The 24,881-nt window shown below is 33.3% G+C and overlaps 1 protein-coding gene across 1 annotated transcript; it reads left to right on the forward strand.

Moving 5' to 3' along the window:
• Window positions 1-492: 492 nt before the first annotated feature.
• Window positions 493-24,346, forward strand: LOC100255993 (uncharacterized). Its single transcript, XM_059738750.1, has 15 exons — window positions 493-587; window positions 676-843; window positions 2,353-3,042; window positions 3,741-3,947; window positions 4,058-4,369; window positions 5,087-5,214; window positions 5,470-6,669; window positions 10,342-10,483; window positions 10,582-10,741; window positions 10,881-11,044; window positions 13,027-13,112; window positions 15,219-15,318; window positions 19,810-19,871; window positions 22,490-22,649; window positions 23,940-24,346. Exons 2-15 carry the CDS (start codon window positions 694-696, stop codon window positions 24,099-24,101), a joined length of 3,723 nt encoding a protein of 1,240 aa, XP_059594733.1. The 5' UTR covers window positions 493-587; window positions 676-693; the 3' UTR covers window positions 24,102-24,346.
• Window positions 24,347-24,881: the final 535 nt, after the last annotated feature.

A 24,881-nucleotide genomic window follows, 5' to 3' on the forward strand; every position in this document is an offset into this window, starting at 1 on the left:
TTAGCTTTTTGTTAAAAATAATTTACTTTCAGACTTTAGATCGTTTGTTTTTCTACTTTTTCATGACTTATTATAAAATTTTTGCTGAATAGAAAAAATCAAAATATTTAACTTTTTTTAAATAGAAAAAATAACATATTGATTTTTCCTTACCTTTTAATGCTTAATAGAAATAAAATATTACAAAAATAAACAATCTAATATTTAATATTATTAAACATTAAAGTTCTATTTAGAATCAAGTAAAAAAAACAAATATCACAAGTGAAAAAGAAATTTTCTTTTACATGGAATGAAAAAAATGACGACCCCCTTTTTTTTTTTTTTTTATATACTAAAAGAAATAAATTTTTGGTTTTTTATTTTATGAGAAGTAAATTCATATTTTTATTTTATGTGTTGAAAATGAGAAAGAAAAATTAATTATTTTTATGAATTTGCTTATACAAATTTTTTTTTAAAAGCCACCCCTAATCCTTTTTATGCCCGTCGTTTGCAATCCCTACCTACAGGCTACAAGGAACCATTTTTTTTCCTTCCAAATTTCAAAATTGTAGTAATATTTTCTCGCATTTTCCCACGAAAATGTAACACAATTCCTTGTCCCGCCATGCGTATATTTGAATCCTTGTGCTCTATTACCGTCTAATCCCATTCTGAATTCCACTGAAACAGAGTGTGCTGGTGGCGTCCATGGCGACGGCGTGGTTGTTGTTTGAAAAGCTGCAACTGGAAGATCCATGGCTTCCTCCAAAGCCTTGGGAATCAATATCCTCTGAGAGCCCATCTTTTCAGCATCAATCGTCTTCTTCTGTTTCTCTTTACAACACCTCTACTCTATCCGTAAGTTCCACTCTTCTCTTTTCCCTTTTCCAACCTTCCGTTACTGTTTAAACCCCGTCCTTCCGTTCTCTCTGGAAATGGAAATTTTTGAAAACCCTAATTAGAGAATTAACCCCGAAATGTGAAGCCATGTTGGGGACTTTTTTTTTTTTTTTTTTTCTTGGTTTTCATTTCGTGGGGTTGTAAGTTGATGTGTAGGTGTGATCCTTGCAACGACTCACCACTGTTTGGTAGATGCCATGATTGGTTGTGTGGAATTGAGGCATTTGGAAGTGAACTAAGTGTAAGATAAAATTCCAAATCCACGAAAAACAAAATCACGATTTTCAAATTCCATAGACAATCAGGAGTGTGAGAAACCCTTATTTTAGAAAGCACCCAGAAATGTGCACCAACTGAAGGAATTGTGACTTAGGACATGTTTGTCTACATATGTGAGTTAGGGTTTTAATTTTTGAAGGATGAACAACAATAAAACTATAACAAGAGGAAAAAAAAAGAAAAAGATTAAAAAGATAAAGAATAGCGTATGACCAAGACATTGTAGGAGTCCAATGGAAGAAAGGTAACAAAGGGCTGTTTGGTAACTATTTTCGAGAACAATTATCTATTCTCCAAAACAAAAAAAAAAAACAGGAAACAACAAAAAGCTATTCTCAATTCTTAAGAACATAAAATAAGGTGTTTTTAAAAAACATCTTTTAATTGTTTTATGTTGTTTTCACTTATTTTTTTAGAGTTGTTTTAAAAAATAATTATATAAACATGTATCATGATTAAAAATAAAACACTAGACATAAAAATTATTTTTAAAACATATTTAAAAATATTAAAAATAGGTTAAAAATATTTTAGATTTTCAAACAGATTTTTGCCCTACAAAACATCAGAGAACAGTTTTAAAAAACCGTTCTAAAAAACTGTTTTTGAAAACAGTTACCAAAGGCCTAAAGTTTCACCATTGAAAAGCATGCTAAATTTAATATTATTGCATTACTAATGATTAATCTTATTCTATATCAATTAGTCTTATTTATAGGCTTTAAAAAATTCCAAAAATAGAATAAAATAACAAAAAAGTGAACTAACCTATTCAATAACTTATTATTAGGATTTTTATTTTATTTTTTCTAATAATTATTAGATTATTTCCTCTCATTGATTTCTTGAGTGGATCTTGGATATTCATCCCCATCAATTTGTCTGCAAGGTCTATTTTTTTTTTTTTTTGATAAACAAGGTCTATTATATAGCGGTGTGAAATTGATAATCTATGTTTGACCTTTGATACATCACTAACTTTTTTTTGTTTTTTGGTTTTGTACATGCTCTGTTTGGTTGCATGGTGCTGAGGCATTATAATTGGATTTGTTTGGAATTGGACTAAATGTCATAAATCCCAAATTTGCGAAAACAATTTCCATTAGAAAAGCAAGATTTTAGAATTGTGCACAACTCTATGCAATGAAACCAAATGGAGTTTGAGCTTTCATATTTGCCTTTCATCAGGAGACCAGTTTGGTGAGGCTTGCAATGAATGCTCTGCAAGGTGTAAATTCAGCTCTCATTAGTATTGACAAGCTATCTGCAGCATTTTGTTCTCATCCTGCTGACAGAACCTTCCATCAAATCCCAAGTTTGTGGAACTGGTCTTTGAGCACTTATGCTTTGGGAAACATCCTCAGATCCATAGGCTGCTCTGGTTCTGTCGTTTTCCTTCTCCGTAAATTTGTGGATTATTTTCTGTGTACGGATTTGAATTTGGATGGAAATTTGAAAAAGCTACTAGAGATTCAAAATTGTGGTGAAAGTGAAGTGGAGGGGCATCCTCATTACAGTCTTGTAAATCAGGCGTTTGCTGTTGCTGTGGAGAAGGTTCTCGAAGGATACATGGGGGCACTGGACACACTCTATGCATCAATCAGTTTTAGGCGCTTGTCAAAGAGTGTTGATATGCCCTTTAGAATGGGAAGTCTCACGAGTGTGGTGCATTCTGAACTTACATTGTTGGAAGTTTACTTGCACACAAAAGAATTGAGAACTCAGATACAAGCTCTCGGAAATGTTTGCAACCTACCAAATATAGCTCCTTGCTCTTTGGAATCAACTTTTGAAGATATTATTTCTAAAGCAAGCTTGGAATTTTGTAATTTCCCTAGAGGAGGGAATTTGCTTACTTATTTGTATACACAACTACAGGTCAGCTTAGTTTAAAAGTATTCACAATGCTTCTTTGTTATTTTGATGCTTGACTTTGTAATTTTAGTTGACAACATTCACTTCAAGTTCCATATGTATAACTTAGTGTTTGTTTGGATGCACCTTTTGTTTTCTATTTTTAAAATCAGAAAACTTCTGTATAAAAAAAGTAGAAAATCTTGTTCAAAAAAATATGGATTTGCCTTTTGCCTTGAAAAATCACTTTGAATTTTTTTTTAAAATTTGAGGTATCAAAATACCTCAATTTTTTTAACCAGTTTTGAAAACTATTACTTTTTCAATGTAAATCTATAAGAGTTTTTGTATCTTATATAAAAGTTACTACTATTTTTTGATTGTAAAATAAAAGAACAGGAACTGTATCCTAAGAGACACTTAGATATCAATTTCATCTTCACATTGATTCTTGTATTGTGTGTCATCTTCCTTGGAGGACATGCTTTTATGAGTGTGACAGAAACCATTGTTGAATGGTACAAGTTGCACTGGCTGATTATGCCTTGACCCCTGAAGTTATTGCTCAAAACTGTGCTGAATTGAACAATTTTTGTTCTGTTTACTTAGACATTATGTCTTCAGTATCTGGAAATTTCAGACCTTGTCTAAAATTAAACAATGAATAATCTTTTTCATTTTCTTTCCTATGGATCTGCTAACTGGCATTATTTTTCTTTTAGGTTGCTGATCCAGTTCATCATGTGCTTCTTAAGTATCTCTTTCTTCAGTCGTGTGAACCATATTGTGGATTTATTAGATCATGGATTTACAAAGCTGAGATAAGTGATCCTTACAGGGAGTTTATTATAGAGTATGCTGATGATCAACCACCTTTTACACATGGTAAAGCTGGCGTCTCTGTTGATTTCTCATCAGCAAGAATTAGGGTAATGCTATCTATTGTGATGTAAAAGCTTTGTTTCCAGAGATTGTTCAGATATATTTTGCTTTTAGCATTCCTTTTGAGGCTGTTCCTCACAAATTTTCTACTTCACAGGAGCAAGACGGAGTTGCTGTTCCATGTTTTCTAAAAGACTTATTGGTTCCCCTTTTCAGAGCTGGTCAGCAACTTCAAGTACTAAAGAAATTGCTTGAAATATGTAATTATGTTGCCACTGATGACCATACATATGAGGATATCCTTCCTTGCTGGAGGGGTTTTTCAAGTAATCATCCATCTTGTGCCTCCCTACTGACTTTTAACAAAGGAAACATTGAAGCTATGGTACTTGCAAGGAACCATTTTTATGAGAGGATGCAGCAGAAACTTGAAAATCTTTCAACAAAATTGGAAACCAGATATCGACAGGTGATTAATTTGCAGCAGTCTAGTTTTCTCTCAATAATTATGAATCCATATTTTTCAAATATAGAAAGTAAAATATGGTGTTAAATAACTCCATCTTATTCTGTGTCATGGTTAGTAACTCTGAATGGTTTAAGCACCGCTCTTGTTGTACCCCATAATATTATTATGCATGCTGTCCTTGCCATTCATGATTCCTAGTCCATGTAAGTTTATAATCCTGTATCCGCATTTATTCATATCTTTTGATGAATATATTGCTTTGGTTGATTTCCTTTCTTTGAAACTTAATTTTCTTCCCAGGAATGACCATTATGTTCTTAAGGTTTCGTTTTTTGAACTTCTTTCTGGTATAAATTTTTTTTTTTTGATAAACTTTTTCAATGTTGTTATTTGGAAACCCTGTGTTTGATGGTCAAAAAAGTAGAATTCTCTTATGTTTTAGTATAGATAACTAATTTGAATGAAGCAAAATCATATTTTCACAATGGCAGGGGTCCCTCACTCAGTTGTTGGACTTGGCATGCCTGATGCACTCCCTGCCTACTGGATTGTGCCCGCCATTTTCTGTTAGGCACTTTGTTTATAAATTTTTATTTGCATACCAAAAGAATAGAAAAAGAAAATTTTCATATTGCTTTCTATCTGGTTCTGTCACAGTGATGCTGCCTCATTATGTAGTAGCCATTCTATCTCTTAAATGTAGACTTCTTTTTTCAGGTAGTTCCAGCTGCCACTGCATCTGTTTTTCTTGATAACAATCCAGGGGGCCTAAATATCCCACTTTCATTTACATTGGAAGACACCTTGGTTTCCCCTTGTTCTGCCGAAAGAAGAGACTCAAATGGGTATCTCTCTCTCCTGACCTCTTACTCTCCCATCTCTTTCCCCCTCCCTCTCCGTCTCTCTTCTATGTGTATGTTTTCCCTGAGTAAGTTAGCATTAGTAGAGGTAGACCAACCCTTGCTGTCATTTACACTGATGTATTTATTTATTTCTATGTCATTTGTATTCTCTGCTTGTAGTTCTTTTCTATCTTGTCATGTTTCCTCTCAAATGTTATTATTGTTCTGCTTCAAGTTAAAGACTTCTCTTGTTCTCAGGCCTGTTGGTACTGCAGATTCCGAGGCCTGTAGCACAACAGATGAGTTTTCTTCTGTGATGGATGCATTGGAATCATCTGAATCTGCATCTTTAAATAGTTCTGAAGAGCAAAATGATTTTGAGCTTCCTAAGAGTTTGGTTGGGCTTGAACAAAAGTATTTGTCTGCTCTATGCTTCGTCTCCCCAAGTATCTCCATTAATAATTCATTGCAAAAGCCTCCTCAAAGTGAAAAGTTGTACTCTACGGAAAATAAATTGCATGAAATTTGTAAAAGTGCAGATTCCAGTGAGCATTTTGAGTATTCTCATCATAATGGAGCAATTTCGAGCCACATTCCTGTGCATTTTGAATCGGAAGAATCAAATTGGTCATGGATGTCTGAGGATCAATATGCAGGTAATCAGCATGGCTCAAGCTGGCCACTTGGTGGCCTTCTGAAAAATCCCTTCAATGACATAAACAAGACAAATTTACCTTCATCTGAATGTGGCATTAAGATGAGCAATAGAAATGTGGGTGTCTTGAAGGAAGAAGATATATCACATTTTGGTAAAAAGATTGATACTTACAACTCTTTAGCTGTGAAAGCCAATGACAAGGATCAACATGAAAATCGAACTTATGCTTCACCAAATTCTTTTAATTCACAATCATGGAACCTTAAATACCATTGCAATATTCTTAGTATGAACCCAATGTTGACAAAAAGTGGTTTCCTTCACACAATGAGCAATCCAGGAGGGAGGCACAGCTCAGACCATGGAGAGTCTTTTCCTTTCCTTGACTTTTCGTATGTAGAAGATCCTCTTAAGTTATGTGTGGAAAAGTTAAATGTTAGTTCTGGACATGGATTTGGATTTGGAGCAGGAGCTGAGAGTCCATCGTTTACAGATTCTGATGCTTCTGCTATAAGCGATATGAGAAATTACCATGATAAAAAAGACTACAATGGAGATGATACCTCAATCGATAACACCAAATCATATATTTGTTCATCTTTGGACGTAAATCAATGCAACCAAGAGGATGTTGTTTCAGCAAATGTTTCAGGAGGGAGTAGTTGGGAGACTTTGCTCGCAAGTTCTGGGAATGCGGTCAATAATAGTGTTGGACAGCATACACTGAGTTTGGGAGGTGTGTTTGAGATGCCACTTGAATTCATCATCAACAAGTGCCTGTTGCCTGAAATCTTGCTTCAGTATCCTTATTTTGTTGGTAGATGTAGATCAGGGACTTTCCTAGTTTTATTATTTCTAATGGTGTGAGTCCCTATTCAAACTTAGCTTTATGCTAGGGTATGCAACTTGGTTTGTTTTCCTTTGATCAGATTGCATTGATTGTTTTGTCCTGATATTTTCCTTTTGGTCATTGATTGCCCTGTTGTATTTTCTTTTTAAAATTTTATTTTTTGGATTGCAAGCTGCTCTAACCTTGCTACCAAGGAATTAGATGACTAACTAAACTTAAAACAGAAAACTGCCTGAAATCACACATAATTAAGATTGAAATATGTTCATTTTATTATCTGAAGTTTAATACATGCTTTATTACATTTACTCAGGAATGATGCCTTTGCATCAACGGCCAATTAGTTCTGATGGCCTGATACTCAAGAGATTATTTGAGGTAAATGCTTTGAGGGACCACTTTTGCTACATTTATTGATCCATAAAAGGGTGAAATTTTGGAGGAACTTTGTAGAACTGGATCCATACTTTGGTGGTTTAGAAAGATGACAAAACATCATCCATAAACTTGTGATGTTGGGGATTTGTAAGTGAAACCACCAATATCCAGGAGTAATCCGGTGATAAAATAATGAACAAGTCAAATGAAATGTTCTTTTACATGTACAAAGAGGATCAATGACAGCTCCCATGAAAGTCTCAGGTCACTTATAGTTGCACTGTGTGAAAGTCTCAGTGCCATCTCTGCTATTGGAGTTGGTGTATCCTGGAAAAATTGCAATGAAAGGGCAAGGTTGTGGAGCATGATAGAAGAATGGATTGATGGGAGGATTTTTAGAATCATGTTGTAGGATTAGATTGGGAAATATTAAGATTCTAATAATGGAAAAATTAATAAATAAAAGTACTTTCATATCCAATCAAAATGACTACTAAAATATCCATATTTTCATAAAAATATAGACAGATGGAAGAAACACCTCAAGTGTATGATCCATCACTTGCCTTGACAAATTTGGGAATGCATCTCAAAAGGGAATTTGCTTGATCACAAATTATATTTTGTGATTTTCAGGTTGTTTGATTGAAGATTAAGAGTTTAAATACTTTCATTCCATCTTCACTTATGACCTGTGCATTTTAGAATCAAAGTATTACTTGTGTTAATAGCATTGAGCAATCAGTTTGAGGGATGTGTCAATCTATTCTCTCAAAGTGGCAGCAGGTTTGGAAAAAGGATCTTAAAGTGGAATATACTGTGGATAATGCTGTGGAGACTGCTACTGCCTTAGAAACTCTATCAACTTAAGTCCCCAGGTAGGAATCCTTAAGCAGAAACATTCTCTCGTATAATGTATGTATCCCCATTGCTAATCCTTTAGGATGCTGGTTGTGTAAGAGATATTTTGGACCCATTATCTATCTCCTCATTTCTTTCCTGCTTGCCTTTAGAAATTCATTCTCACCTTAGGTTTTCATGGTGTCTAGCTTTGTGTTTGTTGGTTTCATAACGCTGTTCCATGATTCCATATTTGTTTTGGCAAGCGGCTTTGTTTAGTGTTGTTTGGTGATTCAGAAGGGGCATAACAGGGCATTTTTTGAGACATGAGGACTTTGGGATCATCCTTTAGAAACTTCTCTAATTTTTTGTATGGGTGCATCCTTCTTATTTCTGTAGGGTCCTTCTGTTTCTAGTTTATAACTACCTTGTTAAGGTTCATACTCCTACTCCTTTTTATATAAAAGATTAGAGAAGTTTGTACTTCGACTCCAAAAATCTATGGAAGTTGTGAATATATTTTCAATAAAAAATATAGGGCATTCTGGTCAAAAAGAAGAAGAAAAAAAAATTGAGCCGTATGTGATGGAATGTCATCACGCATGAAAGGAATCTCACATCTTCAAGAAAAGGTCTGGAGAGCTGTAAAATTTTAGGTTCTCATGATTCATTCACAAGAAAATAGAAGTTACTAGCATATATCTCTAATTATGGTGTTCAGAGAGTGACCTTGTGAGCTAGAAGAGGTCTAGGGAGTTCCATGTTGAGCCAAACCTGAAATTTTAAAGATTTCAACTTGGGTTATCATGAAAATTCTTGAGTTCCTCTGATTGCCAAGCTGCCAAACTAAGTGTTGGGTTCTCTAAAACAGGATGTGCTCCATGAAAGATTTTTTCCACTATTATTAATAAGTTTCCATGTTCAGGATCCCAGCAAAAGTTTAGGTGAAACAATTAACAAGATTGAGGCAAGCTTCCCTTGTTTGGATTTAGATGAAGAGAGGAGAAGAAAACCTTATTGAATTTTCTTTTCTATCGGGTTTGAAACCATTAGGAGACCTAAGAATTGATAATGTAGTTGCATATAATTGAGGAGGCTCCTTTCTTTCCTGAGCTAAGCTTCTAGGTTAGGACTTGGAAGGAAAAAATAAAATCTTCCGATAATGTTTTCTTTTTCTCTTTCTTTTTTGGGAGATATTCATTTATGATCTACCCATCTAGGCTACCCTGGTCTTTATGTTATTCAAGGGGTGGAAACATTTTAGCTAAATCATTCCTTGGCCCTTCCAACTAGTGAATTAGAATTCTGTCTATGGGTGTGGTCACCACCATACTGAGTTGTAATTTGTAAGAACTTGTAGAAATTCTTGAAAGATGTCGTTATACCTATTTCATGATTGTAGAGTATGGTATTGGATTAAGCAGCACCCTCTATTATTAATCTTTCTTCAAGTCTATTAATGATACTTCTTCTTTAGCTACGACAGCTTAGTCCTTTAAGTTTCTACCAAAGTTGAAGTCTTAGCTTCACCTGTAGTCCTCAATCAGATAAAGATAGAGGGCATGCTACAAAGGAGAATAAAGAAGAAGCCTGTTGCACCAAAGGAGAATGAAGAAATGTAGCTATTGCTCAGCATGTTTGTCTCACATACAAGGAAGAGAAGATTACTCTGATTATCTATTTTCCTACTGTGAGTATTTGTCATATTTTTTTTCCTCTCTTCCATTTGGAGGTAACCATTTGAAAGGTTGTATCTTGACCTTTATTTGATTTTGTTTAAGAAGAAAGCCAAGGATCCAATCATGGACAAAATTTTTTATGCGATTGCTTCTTTAGTTTTGGTATGGTCTCCCATTCCATGTTGTACTAAGGACTGGAAAGCTTGACTTTCATGTGCCCCATGGGTCTGAGAGGTCACGAAGGAAGCTCTATTTACCTTGCCAAGCCCTCTGGTCATATTCTACTAAATTAGAGAGGAAAGCTTTTGTTGGTTCCTAGAAGGCTGGAGTATTGACTTCTATAACTTGTAGATGGTGATAGATCCTTTGTCATTTGGTGGACCTTAAAATGGAATAGAAAGCTCATGAAGTTTTAATCTAATCTACCAAGACAAGCAGTGCATATTTTTAATGTCTTGGATTGCAGGCAACGATTTCGAAAAGCAAGGTTCTTTGGTTGCGAAGGTTATTATCAGGGCCAATATGTCACCTTCTTATTTTGCTTGTGTAGCCTTGTGCTTTTTGTGTAGTTTCTTTGTATAGTTTTTCCTGAGGGATTCATTATTGTGTTTCTTTCTCTCATTGAACTTTCTTTTCTGGATTAACAATGGCTTGTCATGCTCAAAAGGTTGCAGCTAGATGAAGTATAATTTCATGCCAGTTGTATTTTTCCTTAACAATGCCAGATATAAGTATGTGAGCAAATTAACTATTAAGTTGCTAGAAGAAGGATTTGATTTGCAAGAACATTTTCTGGCATTGCGGCGGTACCATTTTATGGAATTAGCAGACTGGGCTGATTTGTTCATCATGTCGCTTTGGAATCATGTATTTCTATCTAATAACTCTAGTACACTACTTTTTCAGTTATTGGATCATGAAAGCGTTGTCCCTTTTGATTTGATTTATCTTACTTTAATCCACAGAGATGGAATGTTACAGAGGCAGACCAGAGATTATCAGAAATTCAAGGGCTCCTTGAATTGTCTCTCCAGAGGTCTTCATGTGAAAGAGACCTTAAAAAGGATAAGTTATTTGTGTACATGAAAGGGCATGCCATGGCGCCTCTTTCGACTTTTTCCACTGGTACATCTTTTACTGTAATTCTATGTAGTTCCTCTCTCTCTCTCTCTCTCTCATTTGGATTTGGTTTTCTAAGTTCATTCCAGGCATTTTTCTTATCCTTCAATCTGTTGTGAAGCTATAACCATGCTATAAATGGCAGGAGTGCATTCCTTCAGCTTTTTAGGTTTGGGTTACAGAGTGGATTGGCCAATCAGCATCATTTTGACCCCAGGAGCATTGAAAATATATGCTGATATATTCAGTTTCCTGATACAAGTAAAGCTTGCTGCATTTTCGTTAACTGATGTATGGTGTTCATTAAAGGTACAATATGTAGTTACCTGTTTAATTTATAGTTTTTTAGAGAAAGACTCAGTTTATTAGAAAACTCTGTTTATATTAAATAACTCCTGGTGTATAACTTGCTACCTTAAATTCTCCGCGTCCTCCCAAATAATTTTTTGTGGATTTATACTTTATGAAGCCCTGACGATATCAAAATGATTGGATATCACTGCTGATCTATTGACTATGCATAAAATAACATCTTTTTTATGGAAATTAAAATAAAACTCTAATTTGGAGTGTTCAGTGGGTGGACTATGGAAGAGCTCTTAATCTCTAATAAACTTGACATTTGACAGACAAAAGGAGTGTGGCACTATGGGAGACATACATAATCCAATAGTGCATTTTTCTCCTTTTGTGGTATATTCAAGAGCTTGGTCTTTGTCCTCATCAAACTTGTTTACTGTTAAAATCTTTTTTCTTGGCCTTGTCGAATTTCTCAAATCCTATCTTGTTCCTTCTGGCTAAGTTATTGTGGAGATCAAAAGCCCCTTCAAAGGTTAAGGCCCTTGCTTGGTTAGTAGTACATGGGAAGGTAAACACCAATGGCAAGTTGCATTTGAGAAGACCCTACAAATCCCTTTGTCCTCAACATTCTATGCAAAGGAAATGGACGATCGATTGACCACCTCTTTCTACATTGCCCTTTAACAATTGGGCTTTGGCACAAGCCCTTCAATCTAGCAGGGTTGGATTGGGTTCCACCAAGGAGTATTGAGGACATGATGATTATTGGAATTAGAGGTCTGGGGAATTCAATTAGAGGCAAGACACTTTGGCAAATCGCTTGTCTCACTTTGTTGTGGATTGTGTGGGAAGAGAGAAATGCTAGGATTTTTTAGGATAAGGGGAGATTGGAAGGGATGTTATGAGATTTACTTCATTTCTATTCCTCTCTGTCGGCCTCTTGTACTGTTGCTTTTAGAGGAGTTCCTCTTAGTGTTTTACAACTTAGCTAGACTGCGTTTTATGATTCAAAAGTTTGAGATAGTTGGGGATTATCTTTGTATATAGTTTTCTATAGAGGGGTGTATTCTTACTTTGATCAGATTTTGTATTTTTAGGGAAGGACCTCTCATCCTTCTTTTGTATCTTTACCACTATTAATTCAATATTATTCGTTTCTGATAAAAAAAAAATGTGAACTTGGAAATGTGGGGTCTTATGAAAATTTGTTTTTTTTGGGGGAAGGGGGGGGGGGGGGAGGGGGGTGGGTGGTTAAGAGCGCCTAGGCTCAAGACACAACCACTCTCTAGCTATAGGCCTCACCTATCAAGGCTCATGCCTTGTTTGAGAGATGTGCCCCATCTATTTTCCCTTTTTTTAGAAAAATGTTTATTCTTGAATTTCATGTGGTGCATTGAAACTCCATATAATTTCATTGGTTTTTTGTTGGATGATTCTTTAAAATGTTTGACATATTGAATTTTTTGTTAGTTTAATTGAATTTTGGTCATATTTATGAAATGACATGCATCCTAAGTTGTGTTTCATTTCTTTCAGGCGCACACCTTGTGTTGTGTCTTGTGGCTAAGCTCTTTTTGCTCTTTCTATTACGCTATTCTTGGAATCTTAGAACTGCATGGATGCTATCTTGCTTGAAACAATTTCAACATCAAAAACAACAAAAATTAGAGCAAGCACTAATCTTTCTAAAGAATTGGCACAATGACTCATTTTTTGAATTATGGAATCCACAAAAAAAGGTTGTTTTACACAATTAATTCTTCTTGTTTTATTTCTTGCGAGATATGCTTCCAAAACATTACTTAGAAATTTGGATTGCTTATGGATTTCAAATAAGCATTTTCAACTTTGACTTAGTTTGGCATATAACATTATCAACATTGTGCTCAGTTCATACGTCATTCACCTTGGTGGGGGATTTAATTTTTGGAAATTTAAGGAACTCTAAATCACGTTAAGTTTCTTAATTTCCTTTTTTTTTTGGTTAACAGGATTTAATGCATTTAGTTAGTCAGAATCGGCATTCTAGCCTACATGGACAGAAAATTCAACATTTGCATATCCTAATAAAAACGAGGTAAGCTAAAAGTGGTTCTTGTTGTCTATACCTTTCAATTTTTATCCTTGTAACTATGCTTTCTTTTAGGCAGTTCACTGTGGTAAAATCTCTTAGTTTATTAGTCGAACTATCTGCTTTCTTTTAGCATCATTTGATATTGCCTGATTAAGATTTGGGAAAGAAAGAGATGGAAAAAGAAAATATCCCAGGGTCCTCATTTCTCCTTTCACCCATGTGAATTGACCATAACAGAATCTTCCTCCATAAAAGAAGTCGGATGAAAGGGCATAAACTATCTGCTATTGACCTGCACGTGGAGAGACAAAGCAACAACAATTAAGATTATAGATAAACAAATAGGAATGGTAGCAGCAGGAGAGGCTTGAACTCAAGACGTTTAGTTGATCATAACTCTAATACCATGTTAAGCTATCAACTTTTCAAAAAGCTTAATTTGTTAGGATATGGGACCAAAATGTATGCTAGGTCATAATTATTGAGTTCACCCTATGCTATCCTTCATTGTTCTTTGAATCATCAGTGGGACAATCATCAGACAAAATTTGTAACTTCTTTTGAACTAGATACACTTTCACGACTTTGGACCCAAATAAATAATTAGATTCATTTAATTATATGGTATAAATTTTGATACCAATATTGCTATGAGTTTTGGATTCCCATAAACAACAGTACTATTAGAAGCCATATGGAAAAGAAAAGAAAAGAAAAGATTGAAGTGACTTAATTGTATCGAAAAAGAAGCCAAGAGTAGCAGCTAGCAGTCATACAAAAGAGTGTAATAAGCAGTCATCATGCTAGAGGCAACCAAAAGGTTGCCTAGAACATAAGGGGAAGAATTCTAAAAGTTAATCAACGCCCTAATATTAAGAAAGCATTGGTTGTGTTGTACAGAAACTTATTCTTGCTTACCCCATCCCTTTTGTTGAAAGGTCTTCTTTATGTCTAGTTGAAATCAGGTTTGCAAATCATATCTTTGATGCTGTATTATGCTATTAACTTTCCTAAAAGCTTAAGCTGTTAGGATTTGTGCCCATAATGTATGGCAGGCTAACAACCACAATGATGCCTAGTCACACACTGATCTCTTGCCCTTGAGGTTTCCAAAAGAGCATCTATCAAACTTAAGGTTACCTGCAAGAGGTCACCATGCAGCTTGCACCTCCACGACCCAAGCAAGCCTCCAATGTAATAATATTGTACTCAACTGTGATAGGACATTTTGTGGATGAAAATTACTGCATGCTAGAACTTCTCTCCTTTTTGAGTGTGAGAACTACTAGGATTTGAACTGAAGAAATTTATATAGTTTCTTGGTTAAATTTTAGGAGACTTCCTGCCTCCCTGAGTTTCCCAGGGACTTTGGTTGTTTGATGAAAACTTTTACTTTTGTTTGTTGTTGTACCACTTTTTGTTTATTATGTTTCTTTTGAGGATTTCTAATCTTTCTACGCATTCCTTTTATTATTATAAAAGCAGGTTAATTGATTATATTTGTTATTCATTTTTAGTTGGAGAACTAACATTGGTAGTTTACTTACTGATTTCCTATTTGGCAATTATGACGAGCTTTAAGTTCCTTGGCATATCTAATAAACATTTGCACTTTGTGGCATGTGTGCCTGGAGCTGCTGTTCTTTCCTGGATGTTGAAGCGTGCAACATTATCCATGATTGTAGATTTTAACTTGAAAGCTTTTGTTTACACTGAATGATTTGGTTACCAATAAAGATACTATGTTTTTAGATCAACTAAAAGTTTCTTAAAGATCTAATGTTTTAGAAAGTTCTCTGTATAGTCTAAATTTAGCCTGTTCTTTTAATTTTAAATTTTACAATGAAGTTATGAGTACTAAAGAAGTAGAGATAACTTATGCCCTCTTTAATGTAGCAGGGTAAAAAAAAAAAAACTAAGCAAGCAAGTGTTTGACCATGTGTCTTATACTGATTTCATCACAAATACTTTCTGCCTCCCACAGGAATTTGAACTTGTGCAGGCATTTAAATTTGAAGGTTGCTTAGTTTATAATTCTTCATTTTATAGTTGGGAATGTTTCTATACAAATAACTTAAAGCAATTTCTTGACTCTTTCTTCTATTTCAGGCACCAGGTTAATCATTTTGTTTCTACATTACAGCAATATGTGCAGTCACACTTATCACATGTATCCTGGTGCAGGTTTCTTCAATCCCTTAACCATAAGGTTTGGTGGAACTTGCATTCCTTTGTATTTTATATGTTCTTTTGTTCCATAAACTATGGTTGGTTGGCTGGATAGAATATATATATCTTGGAATATAATTTTCAATAGGATATAATATCCTTGGATTCTATGTCCAATGGATAATGATATCTAGGATATTATAACCAACAAGATATGTGATATCATGATAGTGTTTGGTTTGTCAAAAGGAACAAAAATTTGAATAAAAAAGATGCCATTTTAATATTAAGTTATTTTTCAAATAAAAAATATATTGCTTCCAAATGTTTGGGTTTTTGGAAAAAAGTATGAAACCTCTCTCATATTTAACATTATTTGAAGATCTCTCTATAGTTTATTTTTCAATAGGTAAATTTTATTTTATTATTAATTAAAAATGTTTAAAAATTTGTAAATAAACAATATTACATTTTCGAACCAAAAATTTAATTTTTTTTTAATTAAAATTTCTTGTCTCATAAAGTGACTAAAATGAACAGAAAAAAAAAAAGAAGCAAAATAGAACATATAGATGAAAGAAAGAATTTGTTTTCCATGGGATGTGCATATCCCATCTCTTTTAATGGGATTATTAAATCTTATGTATAAAGGATATGAGACAACGGGTGATATATTATCCTATATCTTATTCCATTCTCAACTAAATGTGGGATAGAATAGAAAGTGAGATAACATATCCTATCCCATTGTCGATTAAACATGGGATAGAATGTGTTATCTCATTTCTTATCCAATCCCATGTTATTTTTAACATACCAAACATAGGCATAGTGGTTTGGTTTTGTTTTGACATTTTTTGTCTTTTTTTTTTTTAATTTTTTTTACACAATGTGTTTTTTTGCATATTGCTTTAGAGTAAATCATAGTTTGTTGAGTGATTCATCCTATGATTTTGCATGGTAGTTGATGGATGCTTTGTAAAAGAGGACATAATCCTGTGCCATCTCTAATTTCTTTAGTTAAATTTCCGTGCTTATAGCATGGTTAAAATTGTAAGTCCTTCAGAAGGATTTGTGTGGTGCCTTACGTTTGAAAGGTACAAGGTATATCCATAGTTAAAATTGCAGAACTTCAATCAACTTCTACCAACTTAATTCAAAAGGTTTCCTTTCAGATGAATTTTGGAAAGAAACTGTTAGTTCCTCAAATGGTTTCAAGAAAAATCATAAAATATATGCTTTCATTGATGCATTAAGATGATGATCCCTATAGATCGCCTTTAGGTTAGATTTTAAATTGTTTAGGTTTTCTTAATTGATGGGAAAGAACCCATTTGTGACTTTAAATGTATTAGAGTTTGAAAAAATGAATTATTGTCATAATCTACTATTACTATTTATTTAGGATACACATTATGCACTAGTAGACACATATATCTCTTTGACACCTAAGGACATGAATGACACTTGTTGATAGAAAACTTTTAATAGGGCTTAAACTCATCTACTGTTCAAGTTGAGTCATTGATGGGAAAGAACCCATTAGTGACTTTAAATGTATTGGATATGTCTACGTTAGAGGGTAAAAGGTGTTTTTTTTTTGTTTGGTATTGAATGAGCATGGTTCTCTTAAATGTAGAGCTTAGTTATGGAGTTTCTCTCACCTGTGAAGTTTGGTAGAATAATTTCCAACTAATGTGAAATATGTGAGACATTTCATACTTTTTTCAATCACAAATATTAGGATGCAATATATATTTTTTTGAATAAATATTGAACATTGAAATGTAATATGTTTTGCATTTATTTTTTATTCTTTTTATAAATCAAATATAATACCTTAACAGGCCATTTCCATTGGATATAATATCCAAGGATATTATATCATATTAGAAATGATATCCTAGGTTAGACATATCATATTCAATGGGATATACTTATCCAATGCTATACATATCCTATAAAAACAATTTGGTTGTTGTTTTCATGGGATATAAAAACAAAATTTTTATAACATTTCCATTGGATATAAAAACAATTTTTTTTTAAAAAAATTTATACCGCTATTTGGTTCAAATCAAGTGAGACTTTGTATTGAATTTATTAATAAGTTTTAATAATTTTAAAAAAATAATTTAAAACTCAAAATATATATATATATATATATATATATATATATATATATATATATAATGACTATAAAAAATAATAGACAATTAATTTTTAAAATTCTTTAATAAATCTTGTAATTTTTAAGAAAAATTTGAAATAAAAAAAACTAATTAATTAATTATAGGTTGAATAAAATAATTAATTGAGTAATAAATGTATGCATATAATAAAAAATTAGTGCATTTATACTTTAAAAAATTAAATTTTATTTGTTTTTATATTCATTTAAAATAGAATAGTATTAAAATTAGTAATTTTTAATAATTATTCATTATTTTGAACAAAATAAATTAATTATTCTTTTATAAGATGTTAATATCCATATTTTATAATATTTATAAAATCATATAAAAAGTATTGGAAATTAAATATTTTGAATTATTATTATTATTTATTTTTAACTAAATAAATCAATTAATGTTAATATCTATATTTTTATAATATTTATAATAATATAAATATTTGTATCAATATTCATAGTTTATTAAAACTATTTATTTTTTAATTTATTTGTAATTAAAAAATTGTTTTTATTTTTAATAAGGCATGAATTAAATTTAGTTTACATTATATAAATTGAATTTATAATTTGTGTTTTTTTACAAAATCAAAATAAAAAATTATTTTTAAAAACAACTTATCTAAAAAAGTTTTTAGTTTTTTAATTTTTAAAAATAACTTACACTAGGGAATCAAAATACCTCTTAGTTGGAGACCTACTTATTTTTTTTTTGATAAGTAAGCGGAGAATATATTATCAAGAGGCAAAATAGCCGCAAAGCATACAGGGAGTATACGAGGCGACTAAGGCCTCCCAACCAAAAAAGAACAAAACACCCCAACCCCTAAGTGGAGGCTAACCACTCCAAGAAGCCTATAAGGGAGATCGGCTCCACACCAATATACAATTTAGCCCAACCCCAGACATTACACACAAACAGATTTTTTAACTTCTGAATTGCTAACACCCCCCCACCCCCTAAAAGCTAGTCTATTCATCTTCTTCCAAATTGTCCAAAAAATGTATAGCGGGATGGACTTCCACAGTTTTTTCCTTTTTTTTTCCCACAAAAGAGCCCTTCCAGCTGAATAAGACCTCCTTTACAGATTCTGGAAAGGCCCACTGAACACTAAACAACCCAAGAATGATATCCCTTTTAGTTGGAGACCTACTTATAAGTAGGATTTCATTTCCATTGGAATCACTTTTGATGCCATTCCCATCATGATTTAAGTTATCCAAACATGGAAATGGAAGAGAAAATGAATGAGATATTCATTCCCACTCCTCATTCCAACATACCAAACACGCCCTAAAGATTTCAAGGGCACAACACAAAGAACCATTACCACATAAAAGTAATATCTAAAACTGTCTTATGTAAAGCATATAATACTAATTGCTCAACAATGTCTTCATTTTGATTGGTGATAGATTGAACATATTAGTTGGGAAAGCTCTAACGGGTCTTTGGACCTGAGGTTCTCATTGGCATTAATATTTTTATGACCCACTGGTCAGGTGAAGAACTTTACTTTTAAATCAACTTGGTTGTACCAAAAGTGTTAAGATATTTTTCTTTTTTAGAAAGGACTTGAAAGAGTGATGTCAAAGTGGAAAAGCATAGCTATCCAATTCCAAGAGCTTTCATCCATATGCGAATCATTCTGTAGAATCAGCATCAAAGAATATAGGAGTAAACAAAGATTATAAGTCTTATGATTGTTTGAAATTTTGAAGAAATGAAAGTTCTAATAGATAGGGCCATTGCTGTGGTTATCAGCTGACTAAAGCTGATATAGGGTTTTGTCCTTGCAAAAGGAGATAAGGATAGTGTTATTAGCTGACCAAAGCTGTGGTACCTTCATGCTCTCTTTCCACATAGTCATAGTCCTTGAAATTCACTGTCAACACTTAAACTTTCTTATTATATCCATAACAATCTTCCACAATTTCATTGACCAGCAAGAATACATCAAAGTGCCTTGAACCTGGATGATCGTGTCACGAACTATCTTGTGAAGCCTCCTAGTGAGAACCCTAGCAATATTCATGTACAAACTAGTGACCAAGCTAATGCGTCTAATCTTTAGCGAAAGTTGAGAACACAAATACATGCTTTGTTAAGGTTTCTCTTTTTATGTATCTTGATTACATCTGGACATATCTGTTAGATTTTGGATTTTTTATTTATATCTGGCTTTCCCATTTCTTTTATTTTTTCGATTGATAACAATGTGATTACACTTTTGATGGTACCTGGCATTAATTTATAGCTCTAGCCTTTTTTATAACAGCAATAGTGATGTTGCTAGTGATTCATTCTCCAACATCAATCTGACTCTTGCTCTGATATAGGTCAAAGACATGATGGATCTTGAGTCGGTTCATATGACATATCTAATGGATTCACTACATGTGTAAGTTTAGGTTTTATTCTTGTTTAAGGTTTCAAGTGTCATTTTCAAGAGCATTAATGCCAGAAAATTTGCAAATTGCAAGCCCTTTTCTCAGTTAATTGTGATTTGAGACATGAATGTTGTCCTGACATTCTAGTCCATATGGCAATATATCCTTTTCTTTTTCAATGGTCCAGTGACTTCTCAAACTAGTAGCCATATTTGGATAGGTGGCATTTTTGGATTTCTAAATGAGGAACAATAGAAGAAAAGACACGGAGAAGAGAGAAGGGGTTATTTGATCCAGATGAGAACTCTCTTTAATTGTATTAATGTAATAAACAAAAATAAGGGTAATATACTTGACAGGAGTTGTGAAAAAATTACTTGGCTAATCCTCCCCCTCAAGGTTGTGCTTAGATAATTTTCACTTTTGACTTGCCCATATCATCATTGTTGATCTTGTTCACTAAACCTTGTTATCTACTGAGTAAAATATTTTTAAGATGCTGATTCTTGATGATAATGAAGTAAAAATGATCCCAGATATTAGTCTCATGAAACTTCTGTTTGTTCTAAAGGTTGGAGCTGGATGGCATTAATTGTCCGAATCCTATGACAAAAAAAAATTAGTTGCACTGAAATTTTGTTGCCTAACCAATCTGTTGAAGAATCTGTGCAGCCTGAATGGGCTAAATCATATTATACATTGTATGGGCTGTAGAATATTGTAAAATAGAGTCATTTTCTTAGTTGTATGGTTAACCACTCTTTTCCCCATCTTTAGTTTACAATTAGGTGTTTTCCTTTTTGTGTTTTTCTCCTTAATCCCTATGTATTTTCATTCATTAATTTTTTTTGATAGGAAACGACAAAGGAATATATTGATAAAAAGGAAGTACAAGAGAAGGATGAGGAATCCTCCCACCATAGAAAAACAAGACTACAAGTAATCAAATATAAGAAAATACAAGGAAAAAACAAGCAAACACTCTAGTTAGACCAACCCATTGGGATTACACACTGCTAACCAATCAAGTTGTAACACGTTAAGAGGTATCCCCTTAAAAACCTTAGAACAAAAAGCCCAAAGAGAAGCTAGAAAACGAATAGAATCCCAAAGATACTCTGAATTCCTTGCTTTATCCTAAAAAATCCTTGCATTTCTTTCCCACCACACCACCCACATTAAAGCGATGCACGCGTCTTGCCATAAAACAATCCTTCTCTTAGAAGATCCAAAACCATTAAAATTAGTAGATAACATGTCAAAGATGCTCCTTGGGGGGATCCAATCCGTCTTTGCTAATTGAAATAATCTGTGCCACAACCCCATCGTCAAAGAGCAATGGAGAAAAAGGTGATCTACTGTTTCTCCATGTTTCATGCACAACTTACAAATGTCGGGACTAAGTGCTTTGTAGGGTTTTCTCAACTGTAGCAAGTCATTAGTATTAATCTTCTTGTGAGCCATCGACTAGACAAAGGACTTGACTTTGAAGGGGACTTGAGAATTCCAGACGAACTTAGTAGGGAAAACTGGAGGTGAATTAGAATATTGAGATAAGGCAAGAAAGAAAGATTTGACTGTGAAAAGTCTTGAAGGAGATAAAAACCAGAATTTCATATTTAAAACCAGAATTTCATATGTGTAGACGATCAAGAGACCGCATAAGGCCTTTTAAATCTTCTATCTCAGAATCGGAAAGATTTCGACGAAAGTTGAAATTCCAAGAGAATGGGCGGGTAGATCCAAGAATTGAAGAAATAGGAGTATTTTTATCCGTGACTACACTAAGTAGTCTTGGATATTGGACCCCCAAAGGTTGGTCCCCCCACCACAAGTCTTCCCAGAACCGAATTGAGAAAAACAAAATATTCTCTTAATTTTTTCACATTGTCCCAGAGCTGGTTAATCCTTGACTCATTTTTTGTTCCATGTACTTGGCCTTCATTTCCTGGTATAGTTGCTCCTTGGTCGGCCTTCATCTCCGTTACTTCTTTCTGTCCAACATTTATTTACACTAAACCCTTTGCTAATCATGTTTGAAGATCTGGAGCCAATTCCTTTGCTACTACTCAAACCCTAGTTCTAAACCTCGCACCAGACTAGAATGCCAGTGATATAGGCGAACATAAGGTCCTATACAATCCCTCTATCTTGGAGGAGTCATCTATTAAGAGTTGAATGCTGAAAAAAGAAAGTGGGCAGTGCAATTGTTATAGGTGAACATAAATGGCTTCCCGACTTTTCTTTAAAAGAAAGATGTTCATACAAAATGTCAAAATGGGAATAATGTATTTGAACTGAAACAACTACATGACTTTTGCTTTAGACAAAAGTTGTGTATACAAAATTCTGAAGCAGGGACATCCTTTTGAACTGAAATTTCATAATATTCTTGTTCTTATTGTTGTTGTAAGGAACCTTATTCTTGTGCTACTGTTTAACATCTGACATATCAAGCTCATGGTAACAAAGGTTTCTAGATATTTCCATCCTTTCAATTTTGTTTCAATAGCATTTTGTTTTTTCCCTTACTAGGACCTTTGATGCCTCTTGAAAGTTTTCTAACAATTTTCTAAAGCAACAATATAATTTCTCATCTTTTCATTAATGTTCAATTTAACCTTCACAGATGCTTCCTCTCTGATGCAACACGATCAGTAGCTACTGTCATTGAGAGCATATTGCAATGTGCAGTAGACTTCCGGTTTTGTCTTACTGGTTGCACTTGGGAGGTTAAACAGGATCAAGGAGATGTGTTCAGTAAACTTTCTCAGATCAACATAACACAGGTGATTCTTATGTATTTATCTCTGTTGGTTCCTATGCAATCCCTTTATGCTCTAATCTCAATAATTTAAATAATAAGGAATATACTTTAATTACTGAGATGAACATGGGATTGCATTAAGAGATTGTTAGAAGATATTGCACTCAACTACTTTTTAATTTGTGTCTTAGACCAAATTTCTTGATGTTTTCAGAGAATAGAACTCTATTTGGGAAGTATTTTAAAAAACAGTTCTAAAGATAGTTTTTGAGAACTGTTTCGAAAACTATTATATGATGTTTTGTAAGTCAGAAGTCTGTTTAGGAATTTGAAATGTTCTTGACCGGTTTTCTATGTTTTCAAATATTTTTTTAAGATTAACTTATATCTCTAGTGCCTTATTTTTTTTTTATTATTCTTTATATTTGTATAATTATTTTTTAAAACCAATCCTCAAAAAACAAGTGAAAACAACTAAAACATATTCTCATAAACCACCATGTTTTATATTTTTAAGAACAAAAAACCATTTTCTATTTTCTGGTTGCTAAGCATGTTTTTCTGTTTTTAACAACATAAAACTGTTTTTGACAACAACTTCCAAACACATCTTGAACATTTTTTCCTATTTTTTTTATTTTTAAAAGCAGAAAACTGTTTTTGAAAATAGCTTCCAAACTTTTTGGCCAAAATTTTCATAGAAGAGTTCTCTGATGACAGATTTCTAAACAATTGCTTGCTATTTTCTGCTGCATCAAGAACAGAGATGTTTGGGAATAGATCCAAAGACTCCTGTACTTCCCTTTGTCATTATATTCATGCCCTTGTCTATTGGTGTTTATAGCTGTAACCCTGGGTGTTCTTAAGTGATTCTATTGATCAAAACAGTCATTTTCATCTATTAGAGCTCCTGCTCTTCAAAGCAGGAAACGTGCTTCCAAAATATGAATCAAAGAACAACTAAAATGGAGGAAATCATTTCCTTGTTGGTGAAGTTTTTTACAGCAAGCCATCCATTTATGCGATTCAAACATGCAATTCCATGGGACATAATCCACGTGATGATCAATGTGAAAACCTTGATGTAACTATTCATAAGTGACAATGTAGAATATAATTAAATTAATTGAAATATGCCCAATGTAATTGTGTGGGCATTTTGAATGCATATATCTGCATAACATAATAGCTGAAAACAGGACTCGACCAATTAAAGCCTCTGTATTCAAGTATGCTCATGCTATAATATCATTGAGAAAGATTTGTATGTGCATGACAACACCCAATTGTTTCTTTTATGTTTGCCTTGCAGGTGCTTGCTATAAAAAGAGCATTTGATAAAAATCTGAAAGAATTGTATCTATGTTATCTCAAATCCCCTAAACATGGTGAGTTTGGTCTTTCTCGTTTCTGGGGATATCTCAATTACAATGAGTATTACTCAGATGCTAATGAAATAGGAAAATGGTGGTGAGTAGGGTTTTCTCAAAATCATGTAACCTGAATGTCTTCATCTTTTGTTGGTGTTCTCATTTGAGCCTTGGTAGGCCTATTATCTTCAATATTCTCTAGTTTTTCGAGGGGTGATGCTAAACTATGACATGGTGCCAGGGTAGTGATCCCATGTTTTTGGATGTTGAACCAGGGGTGAGAATTGTATATTGTGATTCCTTGTTTTAGGAAATGTGAAAAGAAAGAAGTTTCACTTGTGTTGTTGAACCCTAATGCTCTTCCTTAGTGTATTGTTGTTATGATCATGCGAGGTGAGAAACTCACTCAGCTGCATGATATCAGAAGAGTGATTGTTACAGGATTTTCTTTCAAGTTTCAGTTTCTGGGTGTGTTTTTCGTTTTCTTTCCCATTAGGTGGTTGATTGGTGGTGGGTGGTGTTGGTGAGCAAAAATGATGCTTTTGGGTGTAATGTTGAATGGAATAACAAAAGATTTTACCTTGTTAGACGATTTTCGAGTGAAATGTCCAAAACCCAATCCAAGGGTAGGACACTTAGGGACTGTTTGGGAACCTTTTTGTTTTCGAGAATTAATTTCAAAATCAATTTTATGACTTATTTTATTTTATTTTTATTTTTATTTTTTGTAATAAAAATCCGTTTGAAAGCTTGGAATATTTTTAAAATAAATTCATGGGAGAAAATTGCAAACAAGTGAAATATAAAAAATTAATAAAATAAGGTTTTTAATATTTGATCATAAATTATTTCTTTTTTCGTCATTTAATATTTAATCATATATA

The sequence above is a fragment of the Vitis vinifera genome, chromosome 7 (assembly GCF_030704535.1).
Source record: "Vitis vinifera cultivar Pinot Noir 40024 chromosome 7, ASM3070453v1".
Taxonomy (NCBI): domain Eukaryota; kingdom Viridiplantae; phylum Streptophyta; class Magnoliopsida; order Vitales; family Vitaceae; genus Vitis; species Vitis vinifera.